The 18,641-nt window shown below is 38.4% G+C and overlaps 1 protein-coding gene across 1 annotated transcript in view; it reads left to right on the top strand.

Moving 5' to 3' along the window:
* Positions 1-3,673: 3,673 nt before the first annotated feature.
* Positions 3,674-18,641, top strand: part of LOC123499334 (E3 ubiquitin-protein ligase UBR4-like) — a 56,815-nt gene continuing 41,847 nt past the window's right edge. The window contains exons 1-36 of the mRNA XM_045247214.1: positions 3,674-3,824; positions 4,188-4,354; positions 4,529-4,760; positions 4,922-5,036; positions 5,271-5,467; positions 6,061-6,229; positions 6,538-6,752; positions 6,981-7,122; positions 7,261-7,487; positions 8,021-8,242; positions 8,410-8,730; positions 8,844-8,975; positions 9,106-9,353; positions 9,468-9,696; positions 9,853-10,013; positions 10,132-10,368; positions 10,523-10,728; positions 10,915-11,126; positions 11,334-11,515; positions 11,787-11,889; positions 12,144-12,284; positions 12,498-12,716; positions 12,819-12,956; positions 13,140-13,194; positions 13,339-13,514; positions 13,633-14,001; positions 14,122-14,367; positions 14,477-14,611; positions 15,861-15,978; positions 16,154-16,381; positions 16,634-16,834; positions 17,065-17,160; positions 17,322-17,447; positions 17,617-17,750; positions 17,994-18,151; positions 18,285-18,579. Of these exons, the coding sequence (XP_045103149.1) occupies positions 4,209-4,354; positions 4,529-4,760; positions 4,922-5,036; positions 5,271-5,467; positions 6,061-6,229; positions 6,538-6,752; positions 6,981-7,122; positions 7,261-7,487; positions 8,021-8,242; positions 8,410-8,730; positions 8,844-8,975; positions 9,106-9,353; positions 9,468-9,696; positions 9,853-10,013; positions 10,132-10,368; positions 10,523-10,728; positions 10,915-11,126; positions 11,334-11,515; positions 11,787-11,889; positions 12,144-12,284; positions 12,498-12,716; positions 12,819-12,956; positions 13,140-13,194; positions 13,339-13,514; positions 13,633-14,001; positions 14,122-14,367; positions 14,477-14,611; positions 15,861-15,978; positions 16,154-16,381; positions 16,634-16,834; positions 17,065-17,160; positions 17,322-17,447; positions 17,617-17,750; positions 17,994-18,151; positions 18,285-18,579 (6,531 nt within the window). The 5' untranslated portion in view covers positions 3,674-3,824; positions 4,188-4,208. The remainder of the gene's footprint in view (positions 3,825-4,187; positions 4,355-4,528; positions 4,761-4,921; positions 5,037-5,270; positions 5,468-6,060; positions 6,230-6,537; positions 6,753-6,980; positions 7,123-7,260; positions 7,488-8,020; positions 8,243-8,409; positions 8,731-8,843; positions 8,976-9,105; positions 9,354-9,467; positions 9,697-9,852; positions 10,014-10,131; positions 10,369-10,522; positions 10,729-10,914; positions 11,127-11,333; positions 11,516-11,786; positions 11,890-12,143; positions 12,285-12,497; positions 12,717-12,818; positions 12,957-13,139; positions 13,195-13,338; positions 13,515-13,632; positions 14,002-14,121; positions 14,368-14,476; positions 14,612-15,860; positions 15,979-16,153; positions 16,382-16,633; positions 16,835-17,064; positions 17,161-17,321; positions 17,448-17,616; positions 17,751-17,993; positions 18,152-18,284; positions 18,580-18,641) is intronic.

Genomic DNA, 18,641 nt, shown 5'->3' with positions numbered 1-18,641 from the left:
CATTTTTTTTTGGAGAATTCTAGGAGACAGGAAAAGGAAATGGTATATAAAATAGAAGGAAGAGAAAAAAAATGAAGCAAGTTGGAGTTTGGGGAAGGAAAATCAGAAATACTGTATATTAAGATACATGTTAATAAAAAAGAGTTAACAATCATTGGAACATATGTGCCACCAAAAACAAATTCATGGACTAATCAAGAATATAAAGACATGATAAATGACACAATAAGGAGTCTTACAAGAATCATTAAAGAAAGGAGAAAAGTGATATTAGTAGGAGATTTTAACTGTAAGGAGGTGGACTGGGAAAATTATGAAAGTGGTATGGGGAAGAAGCCTGGCGAGATAGATTCCTGAACCTAATGATAGATAATTTGATGGTCCAAAGAGTAAAGAAAAAAACAAGATTCAGAGGAAATGATGAGCTGGTGAGATTGGACCTAGTTTTTACAAGGGATATACAAATTAACGATGATATAAGATATAAGTGCCCATTGGGAAAGAGTGACCATGTAATATTAGAAATGGATATAGAAGAAGGAAAGGAAGATAGAGATGAATCATACAAAGGAGAGTGATTAAATTACAGAAAGGCTGATATTAAGAACCTCAAGAACTATTTTAAAACGTAAACTGGGAGGAGATGGAAAACTCAGAAACGGTTCAAGAGAAATATAACTTATTTTTGGAAATATACAAAACAGGAGTCAGGAATATGTCCCAAATATAGACCTAAAGAAGAAGGAAAGAAAGATTGGTTTAATGCAAGATGTGCTAGGGCAAAGGAGAAACGAGATGGAGCATGGAAAAGGTGGAGAAGAAACAGAAATCCAGAAAATAAGGAAAACTTCAAAACAGCAAGAAATGAATATGCTAAGGTGAGAAAGGAAGAAGAAAGGAACTATGAAAAGGACATTGTCGAAAAATGTAAGGAACAACCAAAATTGTTCTACAGATTCATAAATGGAAAAATAAGACAAAAAGAAACAATAGAAAGGAGAGAACGGAATGGTGGAAGACCCAAAAAGTATGGCAGAATTGTTAAATAGTAAATTTCATGAGGTCTATACTAAGGAATCCAAATTTGAAAGACCACGGGGTAATAGAGACTGTCCATATGAAAGAGATTAAAGTAACCAAGCTTGAAATAAAAAAAGTTGATGACGGAATTAGATGAGGAAAAGGCAATGGGACCGGATGAAGTCTCAGGCAGAATACTGAAAGAATGTAGGGAAGAACTAGCAAGTCCTATATACATCATAAAATGCTCAATAGAAAATGGAACAGTGCCAGTGGAGTGGAAAAGAGCTGAGGTGGTTCCCATATATAAGAGTGGAAGGAAGGAAGAACCTTTAAATTACAGACCGGTATCACTAACTAGTGTAATATGCAAGATGTGTGAAAAAAGTAATAAAGAAGCAATGGATTGAGTTTCTTGAAGACAACAAATTATTATCAAATAGCCAATTTGGTTTTAGAAAAGGTCGGTCATGTGTAACAAATTTATTGAGTTTCTACTCTAGAATAGTTGATAAAGTACAAGAGAGAGAGGGATGGATTGACTGTATTTATTTAGATTTAAAAAAGGCATTTGATAAAGTGCCACATGAAAGATTACTATGGAAGTTAGAGGAGAAGGGTGGCTTAAAAGGAAGCACATTGAGATGGATGAAAATTACTTGAGGGGAGAGAAATAAGGACGATAGTTAAAGATATGAAGTCCAAGTGGAGAACAGTAGACAGCGGAGTGCCACAGGGGTCAGTATTGGCGCCAATACTTTTTCTCGTATATATAAACAACATGCCAGAGTGAGTGAACAGCTACATAAATCTGTTTGCGGATGATGCGAAACTGTGCAGAGTCATTAAACAAAAAGAGGATTGTGAAATACTACAGGAAGACTTAAACAAGATCTGGAAATGGAGTAAAAAATGGGAGATGGAATTCAATGTGGACAAAAGCCATGTCATGGAAATGGGAAAAAGTGAAAGACGACCAGTGGGAATCTATAAGATGGGAGATGGAGTAGAACTAGAAAAGTAAAAAGGAAAAGGACTTGGGAGTGACAATGGAAGAAAACAATCAACCGGTAAGCCATATTGATAGAATTTTCAGAGAGACGTATAATTTGCTAAGGAATATTGGATTAGCATTTCACTATATGGACAAAGAAATGATGAAGAAATTGATAAGTACTAAAATAAGACCTAGATTGGAATATGCAGGAGTTGTGTGGACCCCCCATAAAAAGAAACACATAAGGAAATTGAGAGACTACAAAAAATGGCTACAAGAATGGTTCCAGAATTTAAAGGGATGACATATGAGGAGAGACTAAAAGCAATGGATCTACCAACCCTGGAACAGAGAAGAGAGAGAGGGGATCTGATACAAGTTTATAAATTGATTAATGGAATGGATCAAGTGGATAATGAGAAACTAATCCTGAGAGAAGAATATGACATTAGAAGCACAAGATCGCATAGTAAGAAACTGAGGAAGGGAAGATGTCTGAGAGATGTTAAAAAATTTAGTTTCCCGCAAAGATGTGTTGAGACTTGGAACAGTTTGAGTGAGGAAGTGGTGTCAGCAAAGAGTGTACATAGTTTTAAAGAAAAATTGGATAAGCGTAGATGTGGAGACGGGGCTACACGAGCATAAAGCCCAGGCCCTGTAAAACTACAACTAGGTAAACACACACACACACACACACACACACACACACACACACACACACACACACACACACACACACACACACACACACACACACCAAGCATTGCCTGAAAATAAATTAAATGAAAAGGAAATAGAAGAAAGCACATTATATATATATATATATATATATATATATATATATATATATATATATATATATATATATATATATATATATATATATATATATATATATATATATATATATATATATATATATATATATATATATATATATATATATATATATATATATATATATATATATATATATATATATATATATATATATATATATATATATATATATATATATATATATATATATATATATATATATATATATATATATATATATATATATATATATATATATATATATATATATATATATATATATATATATATATATATATATATATATATATATATATATATATATATATATATATATATATATATATATATATATATATATATATATATATATATATATATATATATATATATATATATATATATATATATATATATATATATATATATATATATATATATATATATATATATATATATATATATATATATATATATATATATATATATATATATATATATATATATATATATATATATATATATATATATATATATATATATATATATATATATATATATATATATATATATATATATATATATATATATATATATATATATATATATATATATATATATATATATATATATATATATATATATATATATATATATATATATATATATATATATATATATATATATATATATATATATATATATATATATATATATATATATATATATATATATATATTTTTTTTTTTTTCACATACAAAATTGTATTGCATATGGTAACTTCCTGATTGATCTGTTTGGGCAGTGTCAGCCTTCATACTAATAGATCATGTAAGCATTATATAATTTTTCCCTTGCTCTTCAGACACCACCACCACCCAGAGAGGACGACCTGGACACTGCTGCCCCAGTCATTGCTGAGAAAGCACTAGACCTATTTAATGTGATCCTTAATGCTGTGCGCTCCTCAACTCGAGCTGGTGGACATGTAAGAAACTCAATTTTTTATTTGGTTTTATCAGGCAATTCTTTCAAAGTGATTGGAAATAACAGTATCAGAAGGTAAGAGGCATTGCACTTGGCACAAGACTCAAGGATGTGGACAACAAAATAGGTTATATTGTTGTAAATATTAATATTTTATTCATCTATAGAGGATAGAGAAAGTAAAGAGGATCTGCTGTTTTTAACTTCAGACATATGGATTTCACTACAAATATCCTTAATTATAATGCTTAACTCAAATCAGGCAGATAGGATATTAAAAGTGAGTGACTTTTTATCTAGAAATAAAGCTTTATTGTGAAACACATGTTTAGCATTCAGTTTCAGAAGATTTCTTTCTTAACAGCATGTTCAGAACTTGCAACTGATGGGATCGTGGCTGGTGATGACAGGCCTCCACCAGCTGATGATTGTGGTGTCCTCAGCAGCAGCACTTCAGGATAAGAAGGATGACAAAGGCAGAAGTCCTAGCAAGAAAGACTCTGCTTCAACCAGGATAAATCTGATTAAAGTGTAAGTATAGTAGATGTTACTGTGTATGTAAGGAGGTAATGTTATCTTGTTTGAATAGATTTGGAAGAAGGTATGTGATATCCTGTTTTGCAATAGACAAGTGACTAGTCATGTTTATATTATGGGTAAACATTTCTGTTTTGAGGGGTGAGCATGTTGTTTATCTTTTTACAGGCAACAAGGGTTTGGAGTGGTATGTGTGGCTCTGGCTTCCCAGGGTGTGACTTTGATGACAGGTCTGCTGGAAGATGTCAAGGTGGAAGGCAGGACACCTCCACGCCCACCAGAGCCTGCACGCCTTGACCCCCTGGAGACTTACACAGCCACAGAGCGCCTGGCTCGCCTGTTTTCAGCAGTTCCACTAAAGCAACTCCTTTTCTATCTTGCTACTGTTTCATACAGAAAGGTATTGATACTGTTGAAGTACAAAAAATCTATTGAAGCCATATCTTAGTAATGTTATGATCTTTTAATTGTGAACTTTTATATTTGAAACAGTGTCATATCTTCATTAAAATTAGAATGTGCTCAGAATGTTTATGCATGGCAATTCACCTCTCCACACAGGCTTGTAGCTTGAAGCGCACACACCGTCCCTGGTCAGAGGGGGACACATTTACCATCTCGGACTCTACAACTTATTACGAAGATGATTTTTCAGAGGGGAGTTTAGGAGAAGAAGGTCAGTAGTTGAGCTGAAAAATATTTTGTTTCTCCATTAATTACTTTGTTTTGGTAAAGGAGGATGTGTGATTTATGGTGGTGGTGTGAGGATGGTTTGGTTGTCAATGCTCCTAGGATCTTGAAACCTTGAGTGATGCTATGGGTTGATACAGCACTTATTGCAAGAGACTTCTTATATGTTACTTATAACTTGAGCAGCAAAATAAATTGGAGTTAATAATTTCACTTTTAGATGATGACTCAGTAATCATAGGAGCCTGGTTTGAGGAGCCCAGTACACCAGGAGAGGGAGGTGATGACCCAGCATCAGGGGGAGCCCAGGGAGACAGTGATTCCTCATCTTCTCCAGGGGACTCCCAGGCCAAGACTCCCCATCGTCACAACTCAGAGCTCACAACCATTGTCCCTGAGAAGGGAGAGCCTCACGGGGTAAGGTTCTTCATTATTTACTTTTTTTATTATTCATACTTTAACTACCAAAAACTAGGGACTGATCTAAATTTATTTATTCTTTGTTTTTGACTTGCTAATAAATATAATATGTCATCGATCAAAAAAGCAAAACACAGGATGTCAATTAATTGTAATGCAGATTACAGCATCACTTAAGAAATTTGATGAACTGTCAAATAAATCCCTTGTCATATATTGTTTCACCATGTTACATGCTATTCTCATGCTACAGTCCTCTCATCCACATACCTGTTGGCATGCACTTTTTATTCATATCAGAATTTTTTGTAGCGTATAGGTTGTATGAACCTCAATATCATTATGGACAGTAGTGGGGAAGAAAGAGATGGTTTGAAACAGGGATTCATTATATGCCCTTAATTATTTTTGCATTGAAGTGAGAGAAATTACAGGATTAGAGTTTGCAAAGAGGGGGCAGATATATTGTATGACATAAGTGGAATATTAGATATATTGATTATGGTTTGGAGGTGATAGTGTTCATATTAGTACTGTAGTAGCCAGAATCTTCAAAATAAGGTCAACGTTAATTATTACTTCCATTACAGTTCATCTCACTGGCGTCGCACATCTTCCTGCTCATGAATAGTTATCTGGTGGAGAGTGAGTGCGCCTATGTGCAGCAGTATGTGCGTGCAGGACTGGCAGAGACGCACATGGTGGTTCTGGCCGCCATCATCAGAGATCTTGACAGAGAAACAGCAAAGTCCGACTCAGGTATATTCAGTGTTTCTATAAAGTATAATATTATATCTTAACGTTCTCTGTGTATTGGATCCATCTCTTTCCATTTTAATGTTATTTATATTCAGGAAATGCTTATTTTCATAAGAAATTTAAATACAGTGTACTTAAAGTTTTGCTGGGTTTGCCAAGTTTCATGGTTGTCCAGTGAGCAACATTTCCTGCTGGAATGTTACTCTTATTAGGGTTACAAGGATCATAGTAAGTACAGGTAATGGCTAATATATTATTTTCATGATGGACTTGAGTTACAATGAATGTGTTCTTCCTAATACTAACAGGCAGCCTGATAGGGTTTCTGGGACCAGTGCTGGGCTCCCTGTATGATGAGTTCTCCTATGCCCTGTATCGCTACACTCATAATGTGATAGCCTCAGGCCTGCTGAGTGAGACTCTGCAGAACACACTTCTAGCTCAACTAGGGGTCTCCCCTTGGACCCCTGATGGAGACTGGCCACTGCAAGTTCTCCCAAGAACTCTTACTGTCCTGGCACAAGTGAGTAGTTCTATCCTTTATGATCTCAGTGAACAGTAAGGCTATCCCTGTGATAAAGATATTGAGGATTGCATACAAAGAGGAGGCATAATGGTATATTAACAAGTCTCTCTCTCTCTCTCTCTCTCTCTCTCTCTCTCTCTCTCTCTCTCTCTCTCTCTCTTCAGTAGGAAGCAAGCACTGGCCTCCAGTAACCTTTATTTATAATTTTGGTATTTTCCTGTGCAGGTGCTTTTGTTGCGGCAGCGTAGAGACAAAGATGAGCTGAAGTGTGACTCTGACACTGCCTGTGTCTTGATATGGCAGCGTGTCATCAACACCCTCACCAAGTCTGTTACCAATCCACCTGCTCCAGAAGCAGAGACTGAAGGTGCCAGATACGTAATTGTTGTTGTGTTGCAAAGTTTGCCAAATTATGGAAGTAATTTTCTCAACAATTGCAGACTTCTCATATGCTTAAGACTCTTATGTACAATAGCTAATATGTATTTTCCTCTTCATTTGACAGACTTGAATGTGGAGCATGCTCAGTTACTCCTGTTTCTGTTTCACTCTTTGCAACTCATGCAGAAGAAAAGCGTACTACTGAGTGTTGCAGCAGCTGTGGTCACTGTTGCTCCAGTGATAAACACACCTATGAGGGACACTCAGGTCCTTCATTTAGCTAGACTCCTTCTTATATTTGACTACCTTATGAAGAACTTGTATGAAGCTCCTCAGATATTAATTGAACAGGTATGTTGTAGTGTTTGCTGCCTTAGAAGATTTCATTGATATAAAGGAATACCTACTAGGATAAATTATGTTATTCAAAAGTAATAACAGACTTCCGTAATATAATTTCATGTTTTTGGCTTCATGCAGCTGTAGAATAGTCAAATTGAAAATTATGAAAACATTGCAGATGGAACAGAATTTGCTCTGATCCCCACCAGTGCATTTTATTTCTTGAAATTGTTCTTAATTTTTAAATTAAGATAGCCATCACCCATTATTAGTATTCATGTGTTGTTGGAAATTGATACATTTCTGACATTGCTTAGAGTGGTATCAGACATTGTAAGTGGAGTACAGCTGTGAGAAAGTGTTAGGGAGGGAAGAAAAGATGTAACAGGAATACAAGACACATTAAAGAAAGTCTAAAAATAAGTAACTACATGAAACTTTTAAACTGAAATTGAGCTTGCTTTCTAAAGACTTGGCTGTACTGAATGTTAGAATAGCTTTATCAGCTGTATGGTAATTAACAATACATTATTTCTTTTCAGGTTCAGTGGAATTTATTCCAGCCAATGACACAATGTGATGGCCAGACAGCTGGCAAAGACCAAGGTACAACAGCTGGTGGCAAGATGTACCATGTGTGGCGAGACTTAGAGGAGAACTTCAGAAAGAATTACACCAGTGAAGACTACGCTTTGAGGCCTCGCTTCTACACCCTCACTCCAGCAGAGACCAACACCCAGGACACTCCAAAGCTTGATGGACTGGTAAAATCTTTTCATTAGTTGTAGATATTATGAAAGTAAGAATTGTTTTGGATTTATTTAACCACTTAGGAAAACAAAAACTAAATCCTTATTCAGTCTGATTTTCAATGATCTTTGAAATATGTTCAGGATTGTTGAGTAAATTTTTGAATATGTGTTTGTTCCAGGCATGCAGTTTTATTCTGGCAACTCCTGATACCCTGAAGTACAGCACCCTTTATGATACACTGGTCAGCCTTCTGGGTGTGGGGAGCCAGAATGACCCCAGCCTGCGGCGAACCACTGATCCTCAGCTGACATACCTCGGACTGTGTGGTGTCCAGTATGCTTTCTCCCTCTCTTATAGACTGCTTCTCACTATGCCACCTTCTGTGTCAGCCCTTGAGGGAATGTCATTGGCTGAGATGAAGCTTGAGGGCTCCCGTCTTCTACACGCCCTCCTTTGGGCTCCAAGAGCCTCACACAAGATATTCAATGGTTGGATTAAGGTAAGTGTTGTTGTTAGACAGAGAAATATTAAAACATGTGGACTGTTATGAGATCCAGTTTTGAAAATCAATTGACTGAATATCAAAGCTTTAATCATGTTTTCTTTCCTCAGGATGGATTAGTTCGTCAGAGTCTGACAACACAGAAGGCAGATGCATTGCTGAAATCTGTTGCTAAGAACATGTGTAACCTGAAGTATGACTTGAAGGTAGCCAACCACATCATCACAGCTCTGCTCAACAAGGTAAGTTCAGTACCTGTATTCATCTAACTATACCCTCTTCAATCTGCATAGATGCAGACGGGATTGTAGAGGTGGTAACTAATGAAAGAGAACACTTATTAACCTTGTCTCCTGATTGTCTGCATTGCAGGGTTATAGTTCAATGGTGAGCATGCCGCTGATGACTCCAGAGCAGCTGCCGGCCTTCTCTGACCTGTACATGCTGGACACGGTGTTGGCAAGACTGCAGGTCACACTGGATGAGGCTTGTCAGAAAGGAGACATTGACCTTCGCTCTGGTGATGGTGCTGATCTCCTTCGTGCTCTTGACATATCTGCAGAACAGCTCCCCATAACTGGACTCCTCACTCTGATTCAGGCACTCTCTCATGCCACAAGGTAAATTGGGAGGGAATGCATACCTAGTGAATTAAGGTCAGAAAAATTGGACTGGAGTCTCAATTTTTGGTTTTAGTGAACAAAGAAGATATTAATATTTCTCATTATAACCAGGTGGAGTTTACTGCAGCAGATGAACAGTGTGTTGGAGGAAGGTAGTAAACTTCCTCCTGAGGCTCTGGATGCCTACTGCTCAGTGCTTGCTGTATCTGCTGGTCATCTGCCTCGTGCTGGCCGCCATCCCCCTTGCCTCACACGCTCTGCCTTGCCTGCTCCCCTAAAGACTGTCCTTGATAACTGGAATGCAAACACCATGACAGACTTTCCAGCTGCTCATGCCTGGGTGAGTTGTGTTGTGGCAATACCTTTTGGAACAAGTATTCAGTATTATATCTATGGAGAAAACTTAAATGGTATATATCAGGGCTGTTTCCATGCCACAATAACTTGACATACATATTGCATACATATACATATTTATTGTGTATTCCATTTTCAGCAAAGCAGCATGAGTGGAGATGTGCTGCCAGGAGAGAGCTATGTGTCAGGAGTTGTGATGGGTCATGTGGGGACACTGTCTGCTCAGAGTACCTTCACCATCAACCTGGCGCTGAAACATGTCATGCATACTTTAGTTACCTTTGCTACAGACTTGGCAGGGTAAGAGAACTTTGAAAAATGTATCATACCTGCACAACATGAAAACAAGTTATATCCTTTGTGATCAAGAATAGGACCTTTGATATTTCTTTTCTGAGTATGTTATTCTACCCCCCAGATGGTGTAATGATGATGATAAGACTGGTGGACAGCTAACCAGCACACTTATCAGCCTGTCTGCAGATGCCACTTGTGACCATGTATCACAGTCTCTGTCAGCAGCACTGGATCGTTTGCTGCCCCTTCAAGAGGGTGGGGAGTCTTCCACCTCTCCAGACCCATTCCAGCTTACACTTTTCTCACATTTACTCACACATGTTGAAAGTCTCCTTCAATCTGCAGCCACTTGTGAAGGGTAAGTTATGAATTATCATGTGAAGAGAAATATGCTAAAATGTAATTCCCAAGCTCTGTTAAGTACATTTTAATGTACTATTCATGATGATTGTAGTGTTGATCCCAGTGTGTTGGTATTGTTCATTAATACAACTTGAATTTGACTTTTGCAGGGTAGTGGATGAACAGATATTAGAAGGCTGTACTTCAGTGCTGGAGGAGTTGCTGGAGCTTCCAGCTGGAAAGTTGGCTTTGGACAAGTTTCTGGCAGAGTCTCATTTCTCATCAGTCCTCCTCAGTCCTCCTATCAGTGGAGATGTGAAGTCCTCCAGCCTTCCAACACATATTATCAAGTTTTTCATCAAATTATTCCAACTGGGTGAGTTCTTTACCAACTGTCATAAGTATCTAATTCATCAGTATTGTATAAAAGGGGAGAGGTATGAAGACTTTAGTCACCAAGATATCAGTCTATTGAGTATGGCAGGCAAGGTTTGTGGTAAGGTACTGATCAAGAGAATCAAAGAAGATACAGATGGAGTTTTAATAAACATATCTCTTGCAGCGGAAAAGAATCCCACGGACCATACTCTTGCCTCAGTGTGCAGCAGAATTTCAGTGGGTTCCTGGCTGGAGTCTGGCATCTTGCAAGGCTGGCTGTCCACCCATCTGCTTGCCTCACCACCTACAGGTGATGGTGAAGCCACACCAACAAGCTGGCAGCTTCTCAGGACCCTCACAGCCTACATCATAACACAACACACACAGAATGCTGAAGTATGAATCTCAGTTGTCCCAGTCTTACCAAAAGTAGATATTCAGGACTGAAGTAATTATTCTGTGATTAATTTTCAGTGTATAATGAATTCTTTAAAAATTCTGGTATGTTTTTGTGTGATTATAATAAATTATTTCACTGCATTTCTTATTTATAATAATGGTAATTTTATAGTGTTTATATTGGTGATAATGGTTTTTGTGCAGGAGGTGGCTCATGGACTACTGCGATCACTGGTGCCGCTAGGTTCCTCCATGGTGTGTGGAGGCAATGAGGGGCTGGCCAGCCTGACTCACCTGCTCTCAATCATGTCCTCCCTGGCCAGTGCTGGTTCAGGCACCGGCCATGTCACACTCTTTAGAGCAGCCACTCTCTGGGTCACTCAGTGGTGAGTCTTAAACAGATCAATATACCTAGTTCATTTTTGGCATTATGCCAAGCCATGAGAAAAGTTATGAAATAGTTTTGACTGCCATTGTCTTATCATTTTTGAGTTAAGATCACCACTAATTATCTGCTAGAGGTGTCTATTTGAAATACTTTTTTTGGAAACTTGTGCTTCTGTGGTGTGGACTGATGGGTAATTAAACTTTACTTAAACAACAAGGGAAATTCAAGTCTGGGTTAACCCATTAATGTGTAAATGATCTTCATTTCAGTGTACAATGTATACAAGTTATGACTGGAAAGAATGACAAAGAGTTGCTTGAAGCCATGTGCCACCTGCTTACTTATGTCAGTGATGTAGTAGCAGCTCTCAAGGTGAGAATGTACCACTATTGCATGACTGAAGAATCATTTGGGATAAAGCTTTTATTGTATTATTGAATGACTAATTAGATAATCCAGTACAGTATAACTGTCACATTTGATAGTTCTAAAAGAAATAACATTTGTGACATTCTCATATATATATATATATATATATATATATATATATATATATATATATATATATATATATATATATATATATATATATGCTGTTTGGCCTCATGATGGTTGTGCTCACACAGGTGAACAGTGAACGTTGGGCTGTGGCTTACCGCAGTGGCATGACGTCTCCTCCTTATGAGCTGGATCTGACAGTTGACAATGACTCTGACTGGGTTGATGATTTGACCCAAGAAGATGAAGACAGTGCTGGGGAAGATTCAGTGAGTAGTACTGTTTTATTTTGTGTTGGAATGTTTTGTGAAGGATCTCTCAACTTGCCTGTGTGTTAAACTTTTTCAAGGCAGGAACCTCCTCAGTGTGTTGTTATATCCCATCTAGTCATGTAGAGTAGCATAATCAAACAACCTAGAAGGGATTAAAGAGTATTTACTGTTTGGTATCTTTGGTAATTCTTTGTACACGTTATTCAACAGGATGAAGACAGTATGTGCAACAAGCTGTGCACCTTTACCCTCACTCAGAAGGAGTTCATGCACCAGCATTGGTACCACTGCCACACTTGCCGCATGGTAGATGGTGTTGGGGTGTGCACGGTGTGTGCACGTGTGTGTCACCGTGGTCATGATGTTACTTACTCCAAGTATGGTGCATTCTTTTGTGACTGTGGGGCAAAGGAGGATGGATCATGCCAGGTGAGTTTGGAAATTCAGCGCTCACTTCATTTGTCCATCAATATCTGTATACTTATGAAGAGACAAAAAAATTTTTCCTTTAATCATATATTTATTCTTCAGGCACTCGTAAAGCGTAGTCCAGCCTCTTATGAGGATGGCACAGGTTCCTCCAGTGGTCCAGCTGCATTTGGTGTGGAGCCTTTGCTGCCTTCCTCCCTGAGGCGACGACCCTCATCACCCTCACAGGTCACCCAGATGGTGAGGATCATGGAAGCTTAGTGCCAGTCTGCCTTCTCATTTCTGGTTGTGATGCTGCTGATACACAAAGCAATTATGTGATATGATTCAAAAGCCAAAACAGAATGAAGGCAAAGGTTACTTGAGGGATGGATATTGGAAGTAACAAAGGTGCTAATAGAAATATTATTTTCTACTTTGCAGGACAAACACCGAGATGATACACACAAGCAAAGACAAGCCCTTGCCAAGAAGCTGGGTGAGTTATTCTGCCATCAAGACTTTCTGCTGTACTTACTGCAAGATAATGATCAGGATCCTTTAGTGGCTATGATTATTGTGTAGGAGCTTCAACTGAATGTACACCAAATAATTTCTTCATTTATGATTTTCCCAACAACAGAAAATGTAAGAGACCTCTTGGTAGGAGAAGTGAGTAGCAGTGAGGTGGCCGCCACAGTGCTGGATCTTCTGAATGATCTTATGCCCACCATCCAAGCCAATGCAACGGAGTCCAGCTCTGTTGGTTCCTACCAGCGAGCCCTGACAGCTCTGCATCAAGTCCACACCAATGCAAAGGTATGGGATCCATAAGCTACCAAAGATTTATAATCCTGTGATTTTTAGAGGCCAAAGTTTACTATTTTTGTGATGCAAGTGGTTGTACTACTGTCACTGATGCAAAGCATAATTTCAGCCTGTTGAGGCTACTGAGAGCTTGATGCTGCCAACCTTGGGATCACAAGAAGGTGCCTTTGAGAATGTGCGCCTCAACTATTCAGGGGAACAAGGGCAAACCATCCGCCAGCTAGTTTCTGCGTACATGGTCCGCCGTGTGGCCATGTGCTGTCTAGCCTCTCCAGGAGGAAAAAGGCAGCATCTAGCAGTGTCCCATGAAAAAGGAAAGATTACTGTGTTGCAACTTTCCTCACTCCTCAAGCAGCATGACTCTGCCAAGAGAAAACTGACCTTGACTCGCCTGTCCTCAGCCCCGGTGCCATTCACTGTGCTGTCCATCACTGCCAATCCAGCTAATGATGACTATCTCGCTGTTTGTGGCTTGAAGGTCGGTAGAATCCATTATGTCATTGCACTATGAACTGTTGTGTTGACTGAAAATTATGAAGAAATTGTTATATTTTGGACATTGTTTTTCCTCATCTATGATTTTTTTTTTTTTTTACAGGACTGTCATGTGCTGACCTTTGCCAGTGCTGGCAGTGTGTCAGACCACCTTGTGCTTCACCCACAATTGGAATCAGGCAATTACATCATCAAGGCTGTGTGGTTGCCTGGACAGCAGACCCAACTAGCCCTTATCACAGCTGAGTTTGTCAAGATATATGACCTCAGTGCTGATTCACTCTCCCCACAGTACTACTTCCTTCTTCCTTCAGGAAAGATCAAGGATGCCTGCTTTGTTTGTACTCAGGTAAATCATATATTTACATTTCATTGAGTAACATTACTATTATTCCATAAACTCATCAGATGATTACCACGAGGAAATCTGAGTAATGATTATTGCATTTCTATTGCAGGATAATAGCTGTTACCTAGTGGCTATGGCATCTTCTGGATACATCTACACACAGGTGTTGAGCGAAGAGAGCTCAGCTCAACATGGACCATTCTATGTGACAAATGTTCTACAGGTTCACCATCAGGATTTAAAGGTAAGCTGCTCTGAGTCAACAAGTGTTTGAAAGACATTCAGGGTTATCTTTTTCCAGCCTTCTATAGCTAAATGATATTAATTGTTAACTGGTTGTCTTGTTGCCCAACTGTTCATGCAATTTGGTCTTACTTTTCCTCATTTTCTTTTGTATTTTTTACTTTCATCTGACTCTAAGATATTTCACTGTTATAAATTCTTAACCCCCTCAGTACCGTCCCGTACACCCGTACGTGATGGGGAGGTATGGTACTACATACCATCACGTACACTGGTACGGGATACATTTGGAATAAAAGTTTAAAACGGTTTGGCTGCCTTGTTTGGCATCTGGCATGGTGGTATTAGCAACTAGGATGGTCTAGGCTCCGCCTACTCTGTGACAGCAGCAAATCAGTGAGTGATACGTCACGACACGTTACGATGGGGTGGCGTGAACCAAGAGTGACGTAATGTAGTGCCGGTTTGTCTGAGTAGGATTATCGTGCTCTGTGCTCGTGCTTCCACGCCATTTTTGTCCAAGGAACTGTGCTACCTTCTCTGATAATGGAGGTGGATAGTGACTGTAGCTCTGGCTCTGAGTACTTGCCTGCTGACTCAGATGATGAGTTTAGTGATGATGATGAGTATAGTGATGAAAGTGATTTAGAGGAACTGAGTGATAGTGAGTTACTGGAGGAGAATGAGGCGGTGGTTGACTCTGGGTGGACGTTCCTGGCTGACATATTCAATGACATTCGCCCTCACGCCATCCCTGAGTTCAGTGACCTTGACTGGGGGATAAATGGACATGTGCCAAAGTTTTTGTGTGCACGTGAGGCATTTTGTTACTTTTTTTATAATCACCCAAGTCATGTCACAGTGACCTGTGACCTGACAGCTTATACCTGACCTCTACTCTACAGCACTGTGGTGCAGTCTTTTTTTGAGAGAGGGAACACCTCATACTATAGACTTTTTTCTTAATTATTATTATTATTATCATTATTATTATGATTATTGTTATGTGTTATTATAGTGTGTATTATGTGGAAACCATTTATATTCATATGTACAGTGCACTTATACAATAAAAATGAATGAAAGTGACAAATATGAGCAAGTTTAGTGAGCGATTATGCGGGAGGTATAGAGGCGAGTCTCACGCCTAAGGCGATCGGTGCCGAAGGGGTTAATAGTTATTTCTTTCTCTTTGGTTCACATGCTTCTACTCTCACGGGAACTGAATAAATAGTCGCTCTCTTTTTCAGGACTGTAACGGACAGATTGGGGGAGGAGGAGTGTCAGTGTACTACTCACACACACTTCAGTTGTTGTGCTTCAGTTATTCTCATGGCAAAAGCTTCCTTGCCCCTCTTGTGTCCATAAGTAAGTCACTTTGTCTGTATTGGTCTTAATATTCACATTGACATGTAGGATGCTTACTTAGACTTCTTGCAAGAATTTACCATTGTCATAACTGAGAAATGCTAATGTAAGACTCTCAAGACCAATAAGAAATATTTGTGGTGTTCAAAATAGTTATGATTTTTATTGCTTACAGATGATAATGAGAAGGTTGACAAACTGTTCATTGTAAGTGTCAAGGGAGGGAATGGAACAGGAGGTGGTGGTGGCAGCAGCAGTAGCAGCAGCAGCAGTAGTAGCAGTAGCAGCAGTAGTAGCAGCAGCAGCAGTGGAAGCAGTGGGAGTAAGATGGCACCTCAGCCCTTGTGTCAGTGGGGAGAGGTCACAGGTCACCCAGGACTCATTACTTGCCTCACACAATCCAGTAAGTGCTGTGCAGACAGTAGCAACTTTGTGATTATCTACTTTTAATGTCTTACAAATATATTTCTGCTTGTAATATAGATAATGAATTTGTTTGCATATTACTGGTATACAATTTTGTTTTACTCAAGTTTGAATTTGATCGCATTTTATGCAAACAAGATATTATTATTGATGGTATCAGACTAGTGTACTATTTACATTTGATAATTTGTAGTAGGAATCCAAGATTAACAGATGAATATTTTTCCAGGTAACAATCCAGTGATTCTGATGGTAAAGCCTGATCAGATACTTGTGCAAGAGATCCGTGTGCTGCCTGCCAAGAGCAAAATGACTGACCTGGTGGCTCTGAGGCACTCCTGGGCCCCCAGCCATGAGGCCAAGACCACTCTCATCCTGCTGTGTGAAGATGGCTCCTTGAGAATATATAATGCTAACTCTCAGACAACAGGCAAGTGTCAAGTTTTAGAATCTTCCTTTCGTTATTATAGATGAAACAGTCAGGTATATCTTACACAAGATAATTGTGATTGTTATGAAATTATGTTCAATCTGAAATGTGGGGAACTATCTAGAAGTTTGAACAAAAATAGAGCACTTGATTTTAAGATGATGACTTTTTATTTACTCTAAAAAAAGAAATGCAATGTGCAAACTTGTAATTGGTGTTTATTGGCACAGACTTCTGGCTGTCCCCGCAGATGCAGGTCATCAGTGCCATATCAACATTACGTCCATCAAGGAAAAAGAAAGTCCCCAAGCTGGGCCGACCATCAGGTAACTTAAGCATTGCATGTCGACTTTATAAGCCTTTTAATCTCTATGAATGTGCTATGCTGACAGAATTTCTGTTGGTGATTGTATTGCAATTAATATTTATTTTCCCCACTCATTGCAGGAAATATTTCATGGTTCTAAAAGTTTTCAATATTTTCCAGGTTCAGTTGTGTTTCCAGTGGATTTCTTTGAGCACTGTTCTATGATGAATGACATTGAATATGGAGGAAATGATCTACTGCAAGTGTATAATGTTCAGCAGCTTAAGAACAGACTCAACAGCCAAGGTGTGCATGTTCTTTCATACATATATTGAAAAGTAAATGCTAAGTAAAAGTTAGTATTTAGCAAAGTATCTTTCATGTTTTGTTCTCTAATGTTATATTTATAACTTTCTTTGAGCCATTGAAAATGCTTAAGATGTATCTATTAGCATAACATTTTTTCCTCACTCAGGCATGTATGTTGCCTCCACCAAGCCAGGAGGTTTCCAGCTGGAAGTGACCAACAATGACTCCACTCTTGTCATATGTGGTTTGAGGATTGCAGTTGGTGCAATGGATACTCAGAAAGTTCCCACATACTTAGAGGTGAGACCTGATGCAAGATTTTCCTAAATGTTTTTACTTGGAGAATGAAATGTTGCCAGTTTTTCATTCCAGATAAGAATGAATGGCATGTAGATTAAAAATGATTGTGCACTTCAGATCTTGGAAACTAGATAACTAGGGAATATTTATAGAACATAAGAGTTTGTGTTAGGTGTTTATTTTTACCAGTTCATACAGTTACTCTGCTTCAGCCGAGTTCATAATCTTGGAATTTGTTTTCAGATATTTGGTCGGAGTGTTTCCATCACTGCTACTCGTAGCCGATGGTTTGATATTCCTTTGACAAGAGAAGAGTCACTGCAAGCTGACAAGCGTATTGTGATTACCTTTGGGCCTTCAAATGATCCATCAAATGTAACAATGGTAGATTTTGTTAAAATGTAAGTAAAATTTCTATTAAAAAGAATTATTGCCGTTCTTGATTAACTTGTGATATTTTTTATGGAGAAAATAGTTGGAAGGTCAGACATTAAATATACGCTGACATTAAATATACGCTGACTATTTTTCTAGATATGGAAAGACTAAGGAGGACTTTGGCTGGCCTGAAGAACCTGAAGATTTTTCTGCTACTGTGAGTGGTACAGGAGCCACGGGGTCATCAGGCAGCGGCAGTGAATCATCTACCCTGGGTGGAGCCGCCTCAGCCCCTTTGCCCCTTACTGCTGTGGATCGTCTGGTTTCTGCTGCTCTTGAGACACTTGATGGCTGCTTTGTAGCTACACCAGCAGAAAAGATTGTGGCTCGAGCTGGAGCCCTAAACCTGGCCACCAGATTGCTTAACCTACCTCTTCCCCCCACAGTGCAGGTAAGGGCGTAGCAAAGCAAGGGTAGGAATACCAGTTGATAAGACAATGCTTTGGGATGTTT

The sequence above is a fragment of the Portunus trituberculatus genome, chromosome 49, assembly GCF_017591435.1.
Source record: "Portunus trituberculatus isolate SZX2019 chromosome 49, ASM1759143v1, whole genome shotgun sequence".
In the NCBI taxonomy this organism is placed as follows: domain Eukaryota; kingdom Metazoa; phylum Arthropoda; class Malacostraca; order Decapoda; family Portunidae; genus Portunus; species Portunus trituberculatus.
The sequence above is the reverse complement of the archived record's forward strand: the minus strand, read 5'-3'. Positions and strand labels throughout refer to the sequence as shown.